This window comes from Notothenia rossii (genome assembly GCF_949606895.1).
Source record: "Notothenia rossii genome assembly, chromosome: 7".
Lineage (NCBI taxonomy): Eukaryota > Metazoa > Chordata > Actinopteri > Perciformes > Nototheniidae > Notothenia > Notothenia rossii.
The window spans coordinates 24,946,898-24,964,773 of record NC_136905.1 but is presented as its reverse complement, the minus strand read 5'-3'; the positions used below and the strand labels follow the sequence as shown (position 1 = coordinate 24,964,773).

General features: G+C 40.1%; 1 protein-coding gene across 1 annotated transcript in view; it reads right to left on the bottom strand.

Moving 5' to 3' along the window:
- Positions 1–3,784: 3,784 nt before the first annotated feature.
- The window catches only part of adamts16 (ADAM metallopeptidase with thrombospondin type 1 motif, 16), a 53,993-nt gene continuing 39,901 nt past the window's right edge, over positions 3,785–17,876 (bottom strand). Inside the window, exons 18-24 of the mRNA XM_079641316.1 lie at positions 17,602–17,728; positions 7,312–7,516; positions 6,391–6,585; positions 6,188–6,244; positions 5,710–5,925; positions 5,371–5,518; positions 3,785–5,232 (exon numbers count right to left, since the gene is read on the bottom strand). Coding sequence (XP_079497442.1) covers positions 5,117–5,232; positions 5,371–5,518; positions 5,710–5,925; positions 6,188–6,244; positions 6,391–6,585; positions 7,312–7,516; positions 17,602–17,728 — 1,064 coding nt within the window. The 3' untranslated portion in view covers positions 3,785–5,116. The remainder of the gene's footprint in view (positions 5,233–5,370; positions 5,519–5,709; positions 5,926–6,187; positions 6,245–6,390; positions 6,586–7,311; positions 7,517–17,601; positions 17,729–17,876) is intronic.

Sequence of the window (17,876 nt, the reverse complement as noted above, 5' to 3'; positions counted from 1 at the left end):
ACATGGGAAGCTTTGTGAAATGCCGGTTAACATAACATGTAGTATTAATTGCTACGGTGCAACCCCTTTCAAATTATGGTCAGTTTTCTAATTACGTGTAACTAATATATGCGTTTGATTTGTTGTCGGCAAAAATATGATGTTTCTCTACATTTTCTGTTTTCCTTCAGGCAGTTCACAATGGCATTTGGGGGCGTTGCAGAACAAATGCAGCAAATCGTGCTGCGGTTTACCGGCCAGTAGGAGCAGAATACTCTACCCCCAGAGCCCTAGGGCCTTTCTCACTTCTCTTATTTTTCATTTCCTCGCTCCTCGGTCTGGGTCTCACCGGAAGTTGATTTGTCTGCGCCATCTTGAGTAGCGTCCCAATGGCCTTATTTTTGTCGGAGGAGCGAGGAGCGATAATGGAGGAGCTATAATTTAGGAACCACAATAATGAGAGTGCTCTGTTTGATTCTGAAATTGTATATATTTATATAAAATATATACATATATATATATATATGTGTGTGTGTGTGTGTGTGTGTGTGTGTGTGTGTGTGTGTGTGTGTGTGTGTGTGTGTGTGTGTGTGTGTGTGTGTGTCCGCATCTGTAGCCTGTTATTGTCTCATTATACCGCACTGTGAATGAATTAAAAGTAAATATATAAGTCGTCATGAACACATCTGTCCATCAGACAGAGGGCTGCTGTGCCTCCTGTCATCATTAATGACTCTTTAAAATGACCGCTCAGAGGAGAGGAGTTCTCATTTCTCTAACCGCCTGCTGCTTCCCCTCCTGTCTCCACGGCTCCCCTCCTCGGCTCCTCCGCTCGCATCTCCTGTGGGCGGGACTAAGTCTCGAGGATAGGAGTCGAGGAGGGGAGTTAGAGAAATGAGAAAGGGCCATAGTTTGGTGGTGTTCGATAGTTTGTTTAGTAGCCAGCATAGTATATCTCAGTGAGTTTAGTACATTCCACTTTGTATTGATTAAATCCTTGCCCAACACAAACATTTCACTCACTTTCAAGGTATACGTGTGGATAATATTTTTTCAAGGATCTGCGAGCCGTGGTACATGTCCCTGGTGGTCTAGTGGTTAGGATTCGGCGCTCTCACCGCCGCGGCCCGGGTTCGATTCCCGGTCAGGGAACACATTTTTGAAGCTCCAGAGAGACCTTACATATTATTTTGAAAGCAATAACTGTGACCTGCAGTAAACCTCATGATAGTGTTTCGTAACTACCACATGTAATAGATTAATAGAAAACATGTTCACGTTTGTTTTGCTGCATTGTGTGTTACTGTATTTCAGTCAGCAGAGGGAACTGTTGTACAGATCAGGCTACAGTGTTACTAATGTATCTGCCACTATCTCTCTCTCTTGGTCAGACACACACTCTCTCCCTCTCCCTCTCTCTCTCTCTCTCTCTCTCTCACACACACACACACACACACACACACACACACACACACACACACACACACACACAAATAGATGCAGCACTTTGATCAGTAGGCCTTCAAGAAGTAATGGCTCAAAATAACTTCATCTTTAGAAATACAAATGGTGTAGTCAAGGCCAAGACAAGTTTAGACGTTGGATGTACATACAGTATATTGAGACTTTTGTGATAAGTCCCCCAGCTCATTGTGTTCCTTTCTCTGCCAGCGAGTTGTCTACAGCCTGATGACTCTAATAGCTGAGAGGAAACAACTAAAGGTGCTGGATTGTTGTAGGTGCATCCTGATGGAAAGATAATAACCCTGTAACTTCAGATGAACCTTCAGAGTGTAGCCCTGAGGCTAAAGAGGTAAATCTTTCCAAACAGATGCAGTCAAAGATAGCATAGTTTCTTTAGTGGAAAGGGGAGTGCTGGGCATGCTTTCTCTCTTCCTGTCTCTCTCTGACAGATAACCTCTTTGGTTACCTGGCATGTTAGGTAACACTTTGGATGTTTCCAGATGTATCTCGATCACCTTGTTACCTACAGGAAGCCTTTGTCTGATCACTATCTTATCTGTGTATAAACAAAATTCTTCATCCTCTTAATCCCTTTCTTCTTGTGTGGTTAGATTTGTTCCTCCTTTGTGAGGATGCTGTAGCTGAGTGAGGTGACACAATTGCTGTCTAATGAAAGTCATAAAAGACAAAGTCAGTCACAAGCAAGACATTATTGTATTATTTATTACTATTTCTACTTATTGTGATATTCATGTTTGAAGAGTTATTACAAAAATGGGTCATCAGTTTTTCACGGGGCTAGCTAATTTTGTCAAAGAAACACATGCACATTTGCATTCACACATACAGGTGTGTACAGTTACCAATGCAGCTGCATTGCATTAGCAGGTGGAAACTCAAACAGACAGCAGAAGACAATGGAAACTCTAGAAATACTGTACAACATGGCATTCAATACCAGATGAAGAGAGGTTTTAATGTTGGCATAAGGGTGAAACCTAATGATTAGGTTTTTAGTTTCATGATTTCAACATTTTTAAAACACATCTTATTTTCTATATTGGTGTCATTTGTTGTCTCGTCTCTGCTACACAAGATTACGTTTTAACTTGACAGAGGTGAAGAGTGGCTGATGACAGTGCATTCCAGAAGCTTGGGGGGTTTGAGTAATCTGGCTATGTGTGTGTGGGTGTGTGTGTGGGTGTGTGTGTGTGTGTGTGTGTGTGTGTGTGTGTGTGTGTGTGTGTGTGTGTGTGTGTGTGTGTGTGTGTGTGTGTGTGTGTGTGTTGCTATTGTCAGCAAACTGGCATTCATTTATAAAACCCTTCTGTATATCTGCACATTTTGTATTGTCTACACACACAGAACCATGCAGAGTAACACCGTGCCCACAGCTGACCAACTAAATCAACTACAGAGAGGTGGTTGACATGGAGGAAAACACCCTTTTCTCTCTTTACCCACCTCTGGCTCACTCTCTCCCTTTCTCACAGCATTTTTCTATGACAGCACCAAATACATGTATGCCCTCCCTCCTCCCTTTCCACTCTACTAATCTCTCCCTCTCTTCTCACACTATTATTCTCTTCTTCCTCCCTCTCTCTCTCTCTCTCTCTCTCTCTCTCTCTCTCTCTCTCTCTCTCTGAAGGGGATTGCCCAGAGGAGTGTGACAATGGTGATTTTGTTTTGGGCATCTGTGTCTATTTGACTTGTTGAGAAATGACGAAAGAGTAAAGCTCAGACACAAGATGTCATACGTGTTGAAATGGAATACCTCATGGGCATTACCGTTAGCTTGTGTGCTGTGCTGGCCTGTGCTGCACTGACTTTGTTTTGGCTTCATTGGTTGCAAGAACACCGTTTTTTTTCTTTGTTCATTTTGAGTTGTCCCCAACAAAATAGTTCTAAGGAAATGTTTGCATGTCTCCTGCCTACAAAAACACTTAGAGACTAGCTGGTGAACATAGTGGAGCATTTAGCAGCTAAACAGCAATATGTGAGCTAACCTTCTTGCTACAATAACTTTTAGAAGTGATAATGTCTTTGCTGCGCTGCCCCCAGGTTGTCAAAATGTATTTTTGCAGGTTTACCAATTGCTAAACTAGCAACTAACAAGATCTGAGGTAAGCTAACCTAGCTAAGCATTCTCCAAGCATAAACTGCACCACTTTTCTTCATTGGGGTGCTAAAGGTTCTCGTATGCATGGATCACGTTTCGCTTCCTGAGCCTGTTCCTCCTTTTTTAAGAATGTATTTAAAGTTTCACACCTCCCTGGTAAGATCAAATTCACTCTTACTACCAGCAGCAAAGAAGGAAATAAATCAACAGAAGCTGAGATGCTGACTTGACACACATGTTTATTGTTTTTTATTTACATTGTAAAATAGAATCACATTAAAATAGCCATCAGCTGTTTATTTTATCACTGATTTTAACCACAAAGAATATGTAATGCATTATTTCTGTAACATATCAATGCATGCAATACATGACTTGTGAATAATGTTGGACAATGTAATGATCTCTAAGTTCATACCTTTCGCCATTATTTTTGGCGAAAGATTTTATTTTTTCTGTTGTAATGATCGATAACAATGTTGACCTTGAAATGGGCTATTCAAATCAGTTTATTTTTATTCTCTTCAACAATGAAATAAATGTTTTGATGAAAAAAGGTGCAGTTTGTCAGCATGAAATCCTATGAAATTAATATAAAGGTAATGGGCTTAGGATCATTTCCTTAGGGTAAGTAATACAATGACACATTTATATTGCTTATAAATACAGTCTTCCAGCAACGCTGTATTGTAAAGCCAATAAATAAAACAAACAATACTTTACACAGGTCACACAATTAATTTGCTTCTTCCTGAAACTTGAGGATTTAACATTGATTGTGTGACAGAAGACATCGATAAAGCACTATTGAGTATGAAAGTCATTGCACAGGCTTGACCGATCTCAGTAAAGCTTTTTTTATGTTCCTTTCTTTTTTCTTTTAAATGACAACACAAAGCTTCCTGTTATTGTCCAGCTATTGAGGAAGCACATTTTAATTATCTTCAGTCTGTTTTCTATCAGGCCGTAGGGTAAAATATTTGCTTTCGTATCTGCATTTTTTTAATGATCCCTTTTCATTATTAGACATCAGATATTTATTTAATCAAGAATTGCAGAGCAGAGCAGGGCGTATCACATGATGCTTGGCAGTGCCTGAAACCTCTTCGACAGTTTCTCTCTGTTGGCCTGCCATCGCTGGCCTTTGGTTGACAGGGAGATGTTGGGTGTCCTGGATACACATCTCTTTATTTACACACAGTACATAAACAAAGCTGGGGTTTTTCAGGTCTTCAGTTTTCTTTGGATATGTCAGTCCTATTCACTTTAATCATGATTCCCATTCTGCTAGTTCCTCCTTATAATTATCTCCTTTATTTGTACTGTCCTGATCACATTCCTGTGTAGGGAATCAAGTTCTTGTATCCAGATGTCCGGCATCGCAGAGAAGAAAGAGGGCACTGCAACTCTCTTGCACTTCCATTGAAGTGTCTATGTTTGTCAGTGCTCGCCACACGCTTAAAGCAAAAACAGTCTTTTCAAGCATGGACTTCAAATATAGTCTTTTGTCTATTTAACTACCTATTTGTCTCGTCACAGAGTCACTCCATGTGATTATAGGTTTGAATTTGAACAGGATTGACAGCACTGCTTGCCATAGAACTTGTGGTTGCAGACTCCATGCTGGGGCACCAGGTAGCACCAGTTAAAGTAATCCCGACATGCAACGTCTGGAGGAAAAAATAAAAATAAATACTTATCAAGGCTTGTTTCATAAGGGTTTTTCAAAAGAACTCCATCCAGACTACAGAAAACAATACTTTGTACACAAGCATGCAATTAGTATTAAAATATATGAGCTTGGGTACCTTTTTTCTCAGGTTGTGGGCAGAAGTTGGTGTTGCAGGCCTGGGACATTGAGGGTTTAAGATGGAGGGCACAACCAGGGGAGGGCTTCCCTTGCACCAGACATTGGACTGTCCTGGCCTGCACTCCTCCTCCACATGTCACTGTGCACTGTAAAGTACGAAGAAACCTTGATCATTGATGTCATGAACCACGTTATAACACATTCAATTCCTCCTCTCTCTCTCCGATCACAAAATGTAATGAACTTATAAAGCATTTATCTGCAGAAACCAAATGTGATGCAGTAAACCTTACATTACATTAAACACAACCTTATCCGCTTCTCTAAGTTATATTACCTGTGACCAAGGAGCCATTTGCCATTCTGCTGGTGGCGGAGGTTGAGGGAGGGGTTTAGGTGGATAGGTGCGATGATGCGTGCTCCACCGGTTAACTGGTGGGGTGGTGCGGATGGGGCATTCAGCTGTAGTGCATGGCCTCTGTAGTTCTACCGTGGGCTTGGGGACATGGTGGCATTTCTTGGCAGCCAGCTCTCTGTATTTTCCCGCAGTGTCCTGCATTATGGAAACCAAATAATGATGTAAGCAAGAAGAGACATTTTGCCACATGACGCACACAAAAAATTATTCTTAACGAATAAACGATAGCACTGTATGTACTTCATATGCAAAACAGAAAAGAACATTTCAAACTTATATCAAATCAGGATTTGAAGAGATTAGCCTTTCAGCAGTGATTTGTCACAAATGTTGTTTCAAGTTAATTTTCCAACACATATTTGACTGTATCTGAGTCAGCATCATTACAGATACACACCTTCTCTGCACACTTGATGAAGCGAGCTTGATTACCACGACCACAGGTTACTGAACACTGAACAAACAAACAAAGAAAGGAACAGAGAAGAAATGGAGAGAACATATTCATATTAGCTAAAAATAGTTATATTATTTACATGCTGCATTGCTGAATGCTTTATAAAATATTATGATATTGCTCTATAACTGGACTTGAATTACCTCTTGCCACGTGGAGACAAACCACTGCACTTTACGTTGTTTCTGGCAGCGTTTGATGAAACAGGATTCTTGATTGGCTGGTTTTGGCAGACCTGAGCACAAACTGTCTGCCAGTGTGCGCGTACGGGCACTAGGGTTGGTGCTCGTACACAGCACCGTCCTCTTCCTTAAACCGCTGCCACACTTACGAGAACACTGCCAAATACACCAGAACATGATAAAGATCAACTCTGACGTCCTTAAATGCTTTAAAGATAATAAATAAGAGGATTTGTCTAAATGAATTCAAGAATTGACATAATGTAGTTATTAAATGACTTTAGCATAGAAAAATACTGTCACAGGCCAAATATCTCCACAAGCCAGCTTTACACAGAGAGCATTCAGCATGGCAACCATATATTCACATTCCCGATGCATGCAGTGACTTATTGTAATTTAAATCCTTCGTACTTCCTTTGAGGTAGTCAAAAGGATTCCCCAAATATTCATTCTGATCCTAAGCACACATCTTTTGGCATGGCCTGAGAGAAAAGTTTCACTACATCCAAGAAACAGGGGGTTGGTGACGCACTACACCGGAGAACTAGAGAGTTAACTGGACACCACTTGTGGCAGGTATTTAAGGACATTTAGGACAAAATGGCAGTTAAAAAAGTCAGACAACTTACCACACACAATGTATAGGAATTGGACAGAGAATTAAACATATAAAGTCTCAGTGGGAACATTCATATTTTAAAGCCACTGAGATCACTGTCATAAAATGTGGCGGAACTATCAAGGCTGGTGTGTAAAGCCATTAGATAAATTGAGAGCATGCAGTATTTTTATTTCCTGCTGTGGATGTAAGTGTTGAACTACAACAGCAATGATCCTTGAAAATTCAGATTCTTACATATCCCTTTTACACATGCTCACCTGTGACCATGGCCCAGCGGTCCAAACTGGCGGACAGCTGTGTGTGTTGCAGGCTTGTCCCCTGGGTGGGGCGGGCTGGGTGCAGTGAGAGTCGGTCAGGGCGTCTACGTTAGTCTGGCTGCTCCTCTGGACACACTGGACCTGCCGCGTCTGCTCCCCTCCTCCACAGCCCTGGCTGCACACCCCCCACTCTCCTACAGACCAGCTGGAACAACACAGCACAAGATGGCTGAGTCAACATGAACAGCTACTCAATCCCTTAATCATACATGGTAATCACAAATGACCCAATAACTGTACATGTCTAGTGATGAAGACACCATGTGTTGTGTCACATCTCTTCTTCAGTGGCCACTGTAGGTTATTGTTCTGCAGAGATATAAATACAAGGGATTGTATAACTGATGCTTAAAGCAATACTTCTCACACTAAATAACAATTTGTATATAAATTACTCCCTCCCTGTTACCTTGAATTATTTTTTCACGCATGTCTCCATGGGGAACAAGGAATAAAAAAGTCTAGATGAATTGCAAGTCTGGACGACCTAAAAGTGTACTAAATATTAGGGTTTTAGCAAAAATGCAGGTGTTGGGAAACAGTGAGCAAATGAGACTTGGGTTACACTGCACGTGTCTGAGCGCTTGAAAACAGATGTTTGGTTAGGCAAAATGTTCATCAAGAATTCAAGGAAAATGGGGCAATTAATTGACATATATATTTGTGGGTAAAGTATTCCTTTAAATATTGTAACTCTTAACTAAATGTCAGTATTAAAACACTTTCTCACAGAGAAAGTCATTGGCAGACAATACCAATAATGAGGTGATAAATAGATGAAAATAGGCATAACTATCTCTGTGACTAAGCACCACTCTCATGTATCTCGTTGCAGGTCTAACTCTTTAGGGTGTTAGACACTACATGTTTGAGTGGCTTTGGGGCAAGTCAGAACAGCCGAAACTTCAGGCTTTAAAACTGTAACTTAAACCCCATTGCACAGTTTGAAACCCCCTTCTTGCATAAACGCGGCCCTCATCTCTACTAAACCTAAACATCACCACATATTTATTTCGTAATTACCTCCATTTGCTCTTTACACTCCTAACAAGTATATACATTGGCAATAACAAAAACGTGGCTTGTTTTAGGATAAATATATATCAAGCATTGATTCATCTGAGACAAACAATCATCTGACCCTGATGAGGACAGTATAGTTTATGTTATTTTTAGAGACGACCACATGTCTAAGTCTTCTAATCCCTGAGCCTCCTCTTCCTTCTCCCTTCCTCAAAGCGTCATTGCGTTTGTCCCAAGTGACCCCAGACTGAAGGTGCAGGCAGCTCAATCCCTCATCACACACTCTACCCCAAACAACCCAGGAAAACATTGCTGTCAGCACATAGAGTTGTATATATTAACAGTCTAAACTTTATTTGTGGTAATTTGGTGCATCACTTGCCTGGAATGTTGTATAGGGAGGATGAGAAGAGTTTAGCTTTAAAAGGCATTATACTGTACATGCACTATCGAATCTAAATAAATGTGCATGGAGAAATTCCATCTGGTTTCATATATGTAATGGCTTGTCAAGAGAATTAGACATGCTGCACTATCATTAAAGGGTGATTTTAAGGGAGATGTATTTTTCTTCAAACATTTCACCAAGTGATCAACACATACGCTAAAAATATTTAACTTGATGGCATGATATTTATTGACCCCTTGGTGCAAAGATAGGAGCTTAATCCTCGTGGCGAAGGAGGCTGTGGCTCAGTGGGATAGTGTGCTGAATATAGTGCGATGAACTTTGAATCAGGGGATAGCAAGTTTGAGTCCCACTGCAGTCAGCATGTCGTTGTGTCCCTGAGACACTTCACCCCAGATTGCTCCTGTGGGGATTGGCCACAGTACTGAATGTATGTAAGTCGCTTTGGATAAAAGCGTCTAACAAGTGACATGTAATGTAATGTTATTGAATACATAAATACATGAAAAAAGTTGACCATCTAAAGCCACAGCGATATTTAGAGCCCCGTTGTGTCTTTCTAGAGCTGAGACATGCTTGGATACATTACGCTTGCACTGTTGGCTGCAACAAAGAGAAATCCAATACACCTTTATTTATATTTCTCCATAAATATTTCAATACTCAAATTGTACAGGATATGCAAGCACCCTAACTAATTCACATGGATAACAATTATTCTGGTTATTAGTGAATTTGGAGAATAGTCTTTTTGAGCCCAATAGCAACATCTACAGACCCACAATTTGTAATTCAATGGTCTGGCCACTGAGAAAATGTGGTCCCAATCCCAATGTGAAACGCCCATTCTAAGCTAACGAAAACACAGGAAAATCCATGGTTTCAGGTGATTATACACTATTCAAGCGAAGCTTTTGCTAATAGATCCCCCTAAATCCTACACACTTTTAATGTTATCTTATTTTGGCTGTCTTACATCACATCTAGGATGTCTAGTTAAACGTTTGTAGATGATTAAGGTGCTATAGAGTTTTAATTGATACTGAATAGCCTCATTTATACTATGATTTATCACTTGAGCGACTCCACTGGCATGACCTTTGGTTTAATATACTGATGGATGGCATTTCAAGTTATAGAGCACCTTGTGATCTTTGCCTTGACTGTTATAGGTAAGGTAGGGATGTTGGAGGATGAGTAAGCATCACCCTCTCTGGACAGAAGCGTAGGGGATAAGATGTCCTGTGGACAGAGTGTCAAATAGCCTCTGTGGTCTAATGTTTGGACCACAGAGGCTCTAAGTGACGCTGTCTAGCTGCCCACCAGAGGCATTAAATAACTTCTGACCACTGTTTATGGCCCTGCCACTGTGTGTGTGTTGTGTTTGTCAGTGTGTGAGTGTTTCTCTGTTTATATCAGTGCACATCCACACTGTGAGAGAGAATGATATCATGCTCTTAATTTGAGCAGGCATCGGAGACCTTTTTCCATGATGTAATGCCCGCTCAGTCCAACTTGTTGGGTGCACACACAGCAAAATGAAATAACTGCAGAGCCTTAGATTAGAGTGCCTTGCAGAGATGGACTGAAGACCACATATGACCTATTGGTCGGTCCTGCACATATTTTGTCTCTGCTCACAGTTTATGCACAAGTAGGGCCCACAAACTGTATGAAAGTGATGCAAAAACTTGTCCAGATGCTTGGTGATAAGAAGAAACATATGTACATTTACTAGGACAATATGCTGCAGTTTAGTTCGACAAAAAGGTTATATAATATACCAGGCTATCACAAAAGTACAACTGAAATCAGTTCTGGATGATTAAACAATGAAAAATAACTCTAACAAGGCAGGATACACAAATCAATGTGATTATTGGAAACCCCAACTTTACAGCAGTACTGTAACTATATTATATGCATGTTATGAAAGTTTAATATGAAATCTGAGATCTGTATATAATACCATATTACAGTGCTGCAAATAACTGTAATCAGAGTGTAAAAGCATGGAAATAAAGGCTGGAGGATAAAACACAAAGCAATAGGAACAATTTAATAATAAACGTTCCTTCATAGCATAAAAAGGTCTGTTTATTCAGAGGTGAAACAAAGTATTCCAAGACAGTTATTTAGCTATCAGTTCTGAGTTAACATCATATACTGTATCTATATATGTATTATGTGCTCAAACACTGAAAATCTGTCACATCTTACTGAATCAAATTATGTTTAGATCATAGTAGCTCTGTAAGTGTCTTCGCACAGTGCTGCCACACACACACACACACACACACACACACACACACACACACACACACACACACACACACACACACACACACACACACACACACACACACACACACACACACACACACACACACACACACACACACACACACACACACACACACACACACACACACACACACACACACACACACACACACACACACACCTAAAGCAGGCCCAGCTGTGGATAATAAAGGAGATAGGAGATGAGTGTTAACAGCTGTGAGATTACTTTACAGCCACCATTATCACTGCTTCCCTTAACACAGTGTAAACAAACACATCCATTAGTGAGAAAATGCTGATAGGGTTGGTGTGTGTAGCTTTATAAGAGTGGTGGAATGTGAGAGAGAGAGGGAAAGAGAGAGAAAGAAAATGAAGCGTGGAACAAATCCAAATCAAAAAGGAGCATCGATATCTTCTATTATTTATAGGTGACTTTTTTAGATACGGCAAGACAGGCAGACAGACGGACAGACAGAGAAGCAGACAGAGTGTTTATGTTTGTCACAACATATCCCAACAAATCCCTGCTGAGAGATTGGAAGTGCTATGACCCCAGCACTACTGAGTTTGAATGACAGCTCGCCCTGGCTGGCTGCTTGGTCAATGGTCTATGGAGAGACAGGGTTGGACAGGTCACAGAGAAGACGTGACATCAAAGTGTCCAGGCCATTAGGGTTATGTTTACAGCTGAGCCTGAAGCCACCCTCTTACTGTGTATGTGGACGGGTTAGAAGTGGGACAGAAAGGTCTCACAACTGACCTCCAAGGCTTCACCTATGCCTCTGTGTGTGAGAGAGACAACGAGGGGGAACAATGTGGGGACCAAGGGAGGCAATGCCCCTTGAAGAGAATGTATGTGTGTGAGTGTGTAGAGGTCGAGGGAAAATGAAGCATCTGTTGTACCTACAGTATCCTGAGGGATGAGTAAGCAGTTAAGTACTGACTGAAACATATGGAAGTGTAGCAGTCACTGTTTCTGGCTACCAGATAATAACAGTGTGAGCACACACTGTAAACCTGCAGATAAAGCTTCAATTGTTTGGCCTTTCTGCGTAAACCAACAAACACTGTCAGCAAAGGTTTTCCAATATCCTCCGTAATGTATGCCCTCTCCTTAAATATTCAACTCCACTACAATCCATTCACCAATAAGAACGTAATTCAATGTTCCACTCTAAGTGGGCAAAGAAACATAATACACTCCTGCATGTGTTTCACATACATACATGTATACAGTAATATGTCCCTATTTGTTATCTGATTTTTACAAGGGTACCATTTTGTAAGTCAATATGCTGACGTTTTTAGAGTGCACAAAATAAGTTACATATGACATATTTTATCGTGAAATATTAGATTTTTCTGAACTGACCGAACCGAGGGGGAGCATGACAGTGTAATGTCATGCTTCCCCTCAGTGAAATTGATTGAATAATTACTAAAGATGATACCTGTGTTAGGCACGTCAGAAAAATCAGTTTAAAAAAAGGCCACGCTTTGTTTTAACAAATCATGAGAACATTAAAGACAGATTTTGCTTCGACCATATCTGTGATGCCATTTCATTCTTTAATTATTATAGTTGGGTGATACAAATCTAAACTTTCTCCATGATAACTGAGCCTTTCCATCTACTGCTTATGTTGAGAATGCTTTGTGAAATGTCTGCATAAGAAACGGACTGCATTTATGAATTTGAGCATCACCATTAAGCTCATATATACAATAACATAAACGTTATACAGAAACATACCACTTATGTCATATTGTCAGTTGACAGTCAGTGGATTTATATGAGTTGAAAAGTGCTTTTTTCACTGCACTCTAATTCAACATTACTAAACAGTTGTAACGTTTGTAAAAGGATCCTTTGTAACGTAAATTACCCAAATAAACATTGTTAACTATGTATAGTAGGTGGAGCACAGTGTAGCCATCCTAACACAACATAGTGATCTCTTTGCCTGACAACCCCATGAGTTCAGAGGTTTTTAGCCTGGGTGGGAATGATCTGTAAAGCTGGCAGAGATGCGAAAAGTACCAGCTTTCCTTCAATATAGTAGTGAAAACAAAGCAGGAATGACACATAATACACACCACATTAGTACACATGATGACCCAATGAACCACAAGCATGCCATTATAACTTAAAATGTCTGACCTAACAAATCCCTGGAGGGACATGGCCACCTTTTTCTATGACTTTATATTGTCTGTCAACACGCTCACTGTCAGTTAATGAGAGACAGCTATGTGGTCATCACATGGATTTTCCTAGGATACCTGTTCCAAAACAGACACAAACCATATGAGCAAGAAGGAAAAAAAAAGACACTGGCACTCTAATGCAGAGGAAAAACTCCCCTTACAATGAAACATGAGATAATTTGTAACTGGAATTCCATGATTTCAGGGCTGATTACATGATATTGTTGCCCTTTTTAATGCTATGTTTTTTTTCAGCAGGTGTCGGGAGACCACCAGTGGAATACATATTAAGGTTGAGATGACTTCATAAGTATGAGGGGAGATTTATAGAGAAAAGGACAATATAGAGGGATGGAAAGATTGAAAATTAAACAACTTTTCAAAATGTATTCATCAATGTTACCGTAATATATTTTATCGTAGTAGACTTTGGACTGCAATGTTCATTGGGTGTAGTTACAAAAATCTTTCCTCGGGATGAAAGGGTGAGAGAGTTTAGGTGTGAATGAGCTTAATGGAAACCAAACACCACCACTGTTCCTCTCCTCTCCTGCCCTGCCATGTCTTCTTCCTGTATCTGTGCACGTGTGTGTGTGTGTGTGTGTGTGTGTGTGTGTGTGTGTGTGTGTGTGTGTGTGTGTGTGTGTGTGTGTGTGTGTGTGTGTGTGTGTGTGTGTGTGTGTGCGTGCGTGTGCGTGCGTGTGCGTGCGTGCGTGCGTGCGTGTTTACCAGACAGCAGCTGATGGTCATTCATTCTGCTCATGGCACCATACATACCCTCGTGCATATATCTTTATGTTATTTTATGTAGCTACTGTATATTGTCGATCTGTACCTGTGTACAAGAATCTCAATCTTGGATGTTGTTTGCTTGCTTTGTTTGTCTCTTTTCCTCTCCAGTAGTTTTCTATTTTATTGCTTCTTAAAAATTGTAAATAACTGTATTATATTACATTTGATGAATTTAGCAAATGCTGCAATACAATATGTTTATAGCATTAGAGGCACTGATGTCCGGGAGCAAAGATGTAACAATGCTCTATTGTGCCTGTATCTGGCTTTTAATGGCCTTTAATCGGAAAATAATAATACGTCTTGAAATTATTTTAAAAGGCTTGACTTTGCCACAGCAAAACAAAACAGCTTAACATGCAGGGGAAAAAGACCCATTTGGATATAAAACAGTAGAATTTTTCTGGATATCCACATGCAACAATGACCAAGATGAGGTCAGTGTCTCAGATAAACCATTCTCTGCTCGTAAATCAAGTCACAACTTGTCAGCAGTGTCGACCTCATTTGTAAGAATCTGGCTGATATGTCAGCCCATTGCTAAGACTGTACATGGGTATACTGAGAATAGAGGCACAGCGGAATTGACGCCTCAACAGCAGCTGTCAAAAGCCTTAAGATACATGCTTTTGTTATACAATGGAAGACAGGCATCTATTATACTGTAATTCTCCTGCACTATCTTTGCACTGGTTGTCTTGACAGGAACTCACAATTAAGTATGTAATCTGTTTAGGTTGTTCTTTGTGTTCTTTATTGGCAAATAGTTGCAGATAAGTATATCTGAAATTCTTCATAAATATGCAATTATTTAATACAACATGTAGTGAAATTGAACATTTGCCTCTCCCAAACAAATTGAGGTTTTAATGTTGTTCTGCAAGGGACTGATATAAAATAAACACATTAATATATTAAAGGTTTGCAAGGTGTTGTCTATTTCTAGCCTTTTCAACTAAAAATAAAAAAATTCAAATTTCTGCTGCAAACTTTAGCATGTCTGGTCAAATAATTTACAAAGTTAGAGCATTTACTAGTGTTATGTGTCTTGAAAGCATTCCTATTTTCATCGAGAAAATCTCCCCTTGCATTAAAAACACAAGAAAAAAGCTATCCCAGGAGTTTCTCTCACTGATTTCTTTTCTGGTCAGGGCCTTCGTGACACTGACCAGAGCAGCACAGACAAGGGAGGGGTAGTTCTCCCGTGTGTGTCTTTATGTGTGTGTTCATATATGTCCTGCCTGTCAACGGGCACACCACTCCCTATGATCTCTGTAGCATCGGACCCCGCTGACTGATCTTTGATCCTCTGCCTTGGTTTATAGACAGTGACCAAACCAACTTAGCTTAGCCAAGATCCTACAGAGCCCCACCCTGAAACCACAGAACCATTAGTGGGTCTCGCTCCCACTCTCTTTCTGTCTGGTGTCATTATCGTAAAAAGTGTGTTGGTGCCACTCTAAGCGACAGCAGTGACATTTTACGACATCAAAAAAGGCATCTTGGCCACTGTACTCTGGAAGTGAACCTCAACATATGATAACATTTCCTACTTTGGTTCCCAGCTGCAAATCAATCATCAGCTTGTTTTCTGGTATACCCTTGAGGGAGGACATTTCTGAGGTTCTCAAGGATTTGGAGGAACCAAACATACCCGATCAACTCAGCTGGCAGTGCACTTAGCAAACAGCAGCGTTTTTCAAACTACACATTGAAAAGTGATGTCTCTGGTGGTTGTTTGTAGAGCCAGAAAACTGGCGTTTTGTTATGAGCTTGGGCCCCACAGTGATGCTACATGTGAAAAAGTTAACAAGTCCTTGGCCTGCCATATTAAACAAACACAGAAGCTAACCATTGCTGACAGTTGGTGAGGTATCATGCTGAATTGGATGAAGACACAAGGACACTTTCCAATTGAACTGTGCCTTCCTCACCATATCTCACATATGTTTTTCCAAAAAGTTAAAAGTAATTTTCAATGCATGAGAGGAAAATGTTCTCAACATCGAACAGGTGTTTAACTGGACTGGGAAAGGGTGGAGAAAGTCAGTGGTGCCTGACACCTTTCATTCACTTTATTATGAGGAGATAGTGTGAGAAGTTCGGAAGAGTTGACTCAACCAATAAACAGCTCCTCTTGACATCGCATGTCAAATATTACAGTGCAGATGTGTAGGTGTTGTAGACCAATAACACATGGGGTGATGAGGAGTGAGGGAGGAGGAAGGTGAAAAGGACAGAAGGTAGGACTCAAACTACTTAACTCCATATGTTGTATCAGGATAAAGGATACAACAAAATTACAGAGAAAAGTTTATTCAGACAAATGAGAGAGAATAATTAAAATACTATTCACAAGAAAAGCAGTGTGGTAGGCTTGAATAACTAAGGCAACCTATTTGGCTAAGGTTGCTAAGCCCGCGAAAGCTGTCTCCTCAAGTTCCAAACATGAACATGCACGTAGAGAATGTTGAGCGGGAACAGCCAACAATATTTTTGGCTGTCATATAACGTACACAAAATAGCCCTTCCAATTGAACAATTGAATAATTGACATACCCCAAAGTCTAGAAGTCTAGATTGGCCAACTATTTCGTCTTTCCATCCAAAAGTATGTATCAGGAAAAAGTGAGGAAATGTCTGCACCGTTCAAATACCATTTTATAATGATGTCCAGATTGAGAACCAGAGCGTAGATACATTCATGAGATCATTCAAAAATGTTAAAGGCCATGAATTGCCATTGACATTACTAAGGTTTGATTTAAATTAGTTGTGATATTATGAACTTCAATCTTAACAACAAGAGCCTATAGCCACGCTAGCAACTCTGTGAGGCTTTATACATTTGCAGAGCAGTCCTTGAGCTAGATGCTAATCTCAGCATGTTTACGTGCTCACAGTGACAATGCTAATATGCTGGTTTTAAGCTGGTAATATGATCTAAGTTTACAAGTAAGCATGCTTACTGCTTGATAATTAGCATTATACAGAGCTGAGACTGATGAGAATGTCAATTCTTTTTGAGTTATTAAGTTATTATGCAAAGCCTTTGTCAAATTACTTTTGTGTTTTGACCTAATGATGACACTGGACAAAACGTCTGGCAGTCTCCAAAGTGATTACAATTCTACTTGAGGAAAACATCAATGTCTGTAGAAGATATCCTTGCAAACTGTTCAATAGTAGTTGAGATATTACCATAACAAATGTCAACCTCATGATGGGACAGGAGGGAAAACCAGGAGAACATCAAAGTCACTAGCATTCAACCGCTTGGGACCATGAATGCATCTACAAAATGTCATTGAATAATCATATTTGATCTGAGAAAAAGGTTGTGCACAGACCGACACACAGACCAAACCCTGACACTATCATGGCGAAAACAAAACCAAATTGCAATAAAATATTCTTTAATCATGTGAACAATTGTGTCACTATGACTAGTAAACAACTATACAACAATTATATAAAAGAACAAAGGGTCTGACCTGGCAGGACATGGTTGGGTGTTGCAGGGTAACAGTCCAGTAGCTGGTCTTGATCTTTGATTGCAGTAGGATGTATTCACTTGCACTCGTAAGTCTTTGTAGCATCCTGACTTAGTGTTCATCTGGCCTGTAACAGGGGATATATCCATAAAATCATCATGAAAATCATCAATACAGAAGACATTTATTTGCTCTTTAAGTTACATTCTATTCTGCTTTTATAGAACAACAGTAATACAAAACCGCAGGATCATAATTACAGTGATGGATGAAAT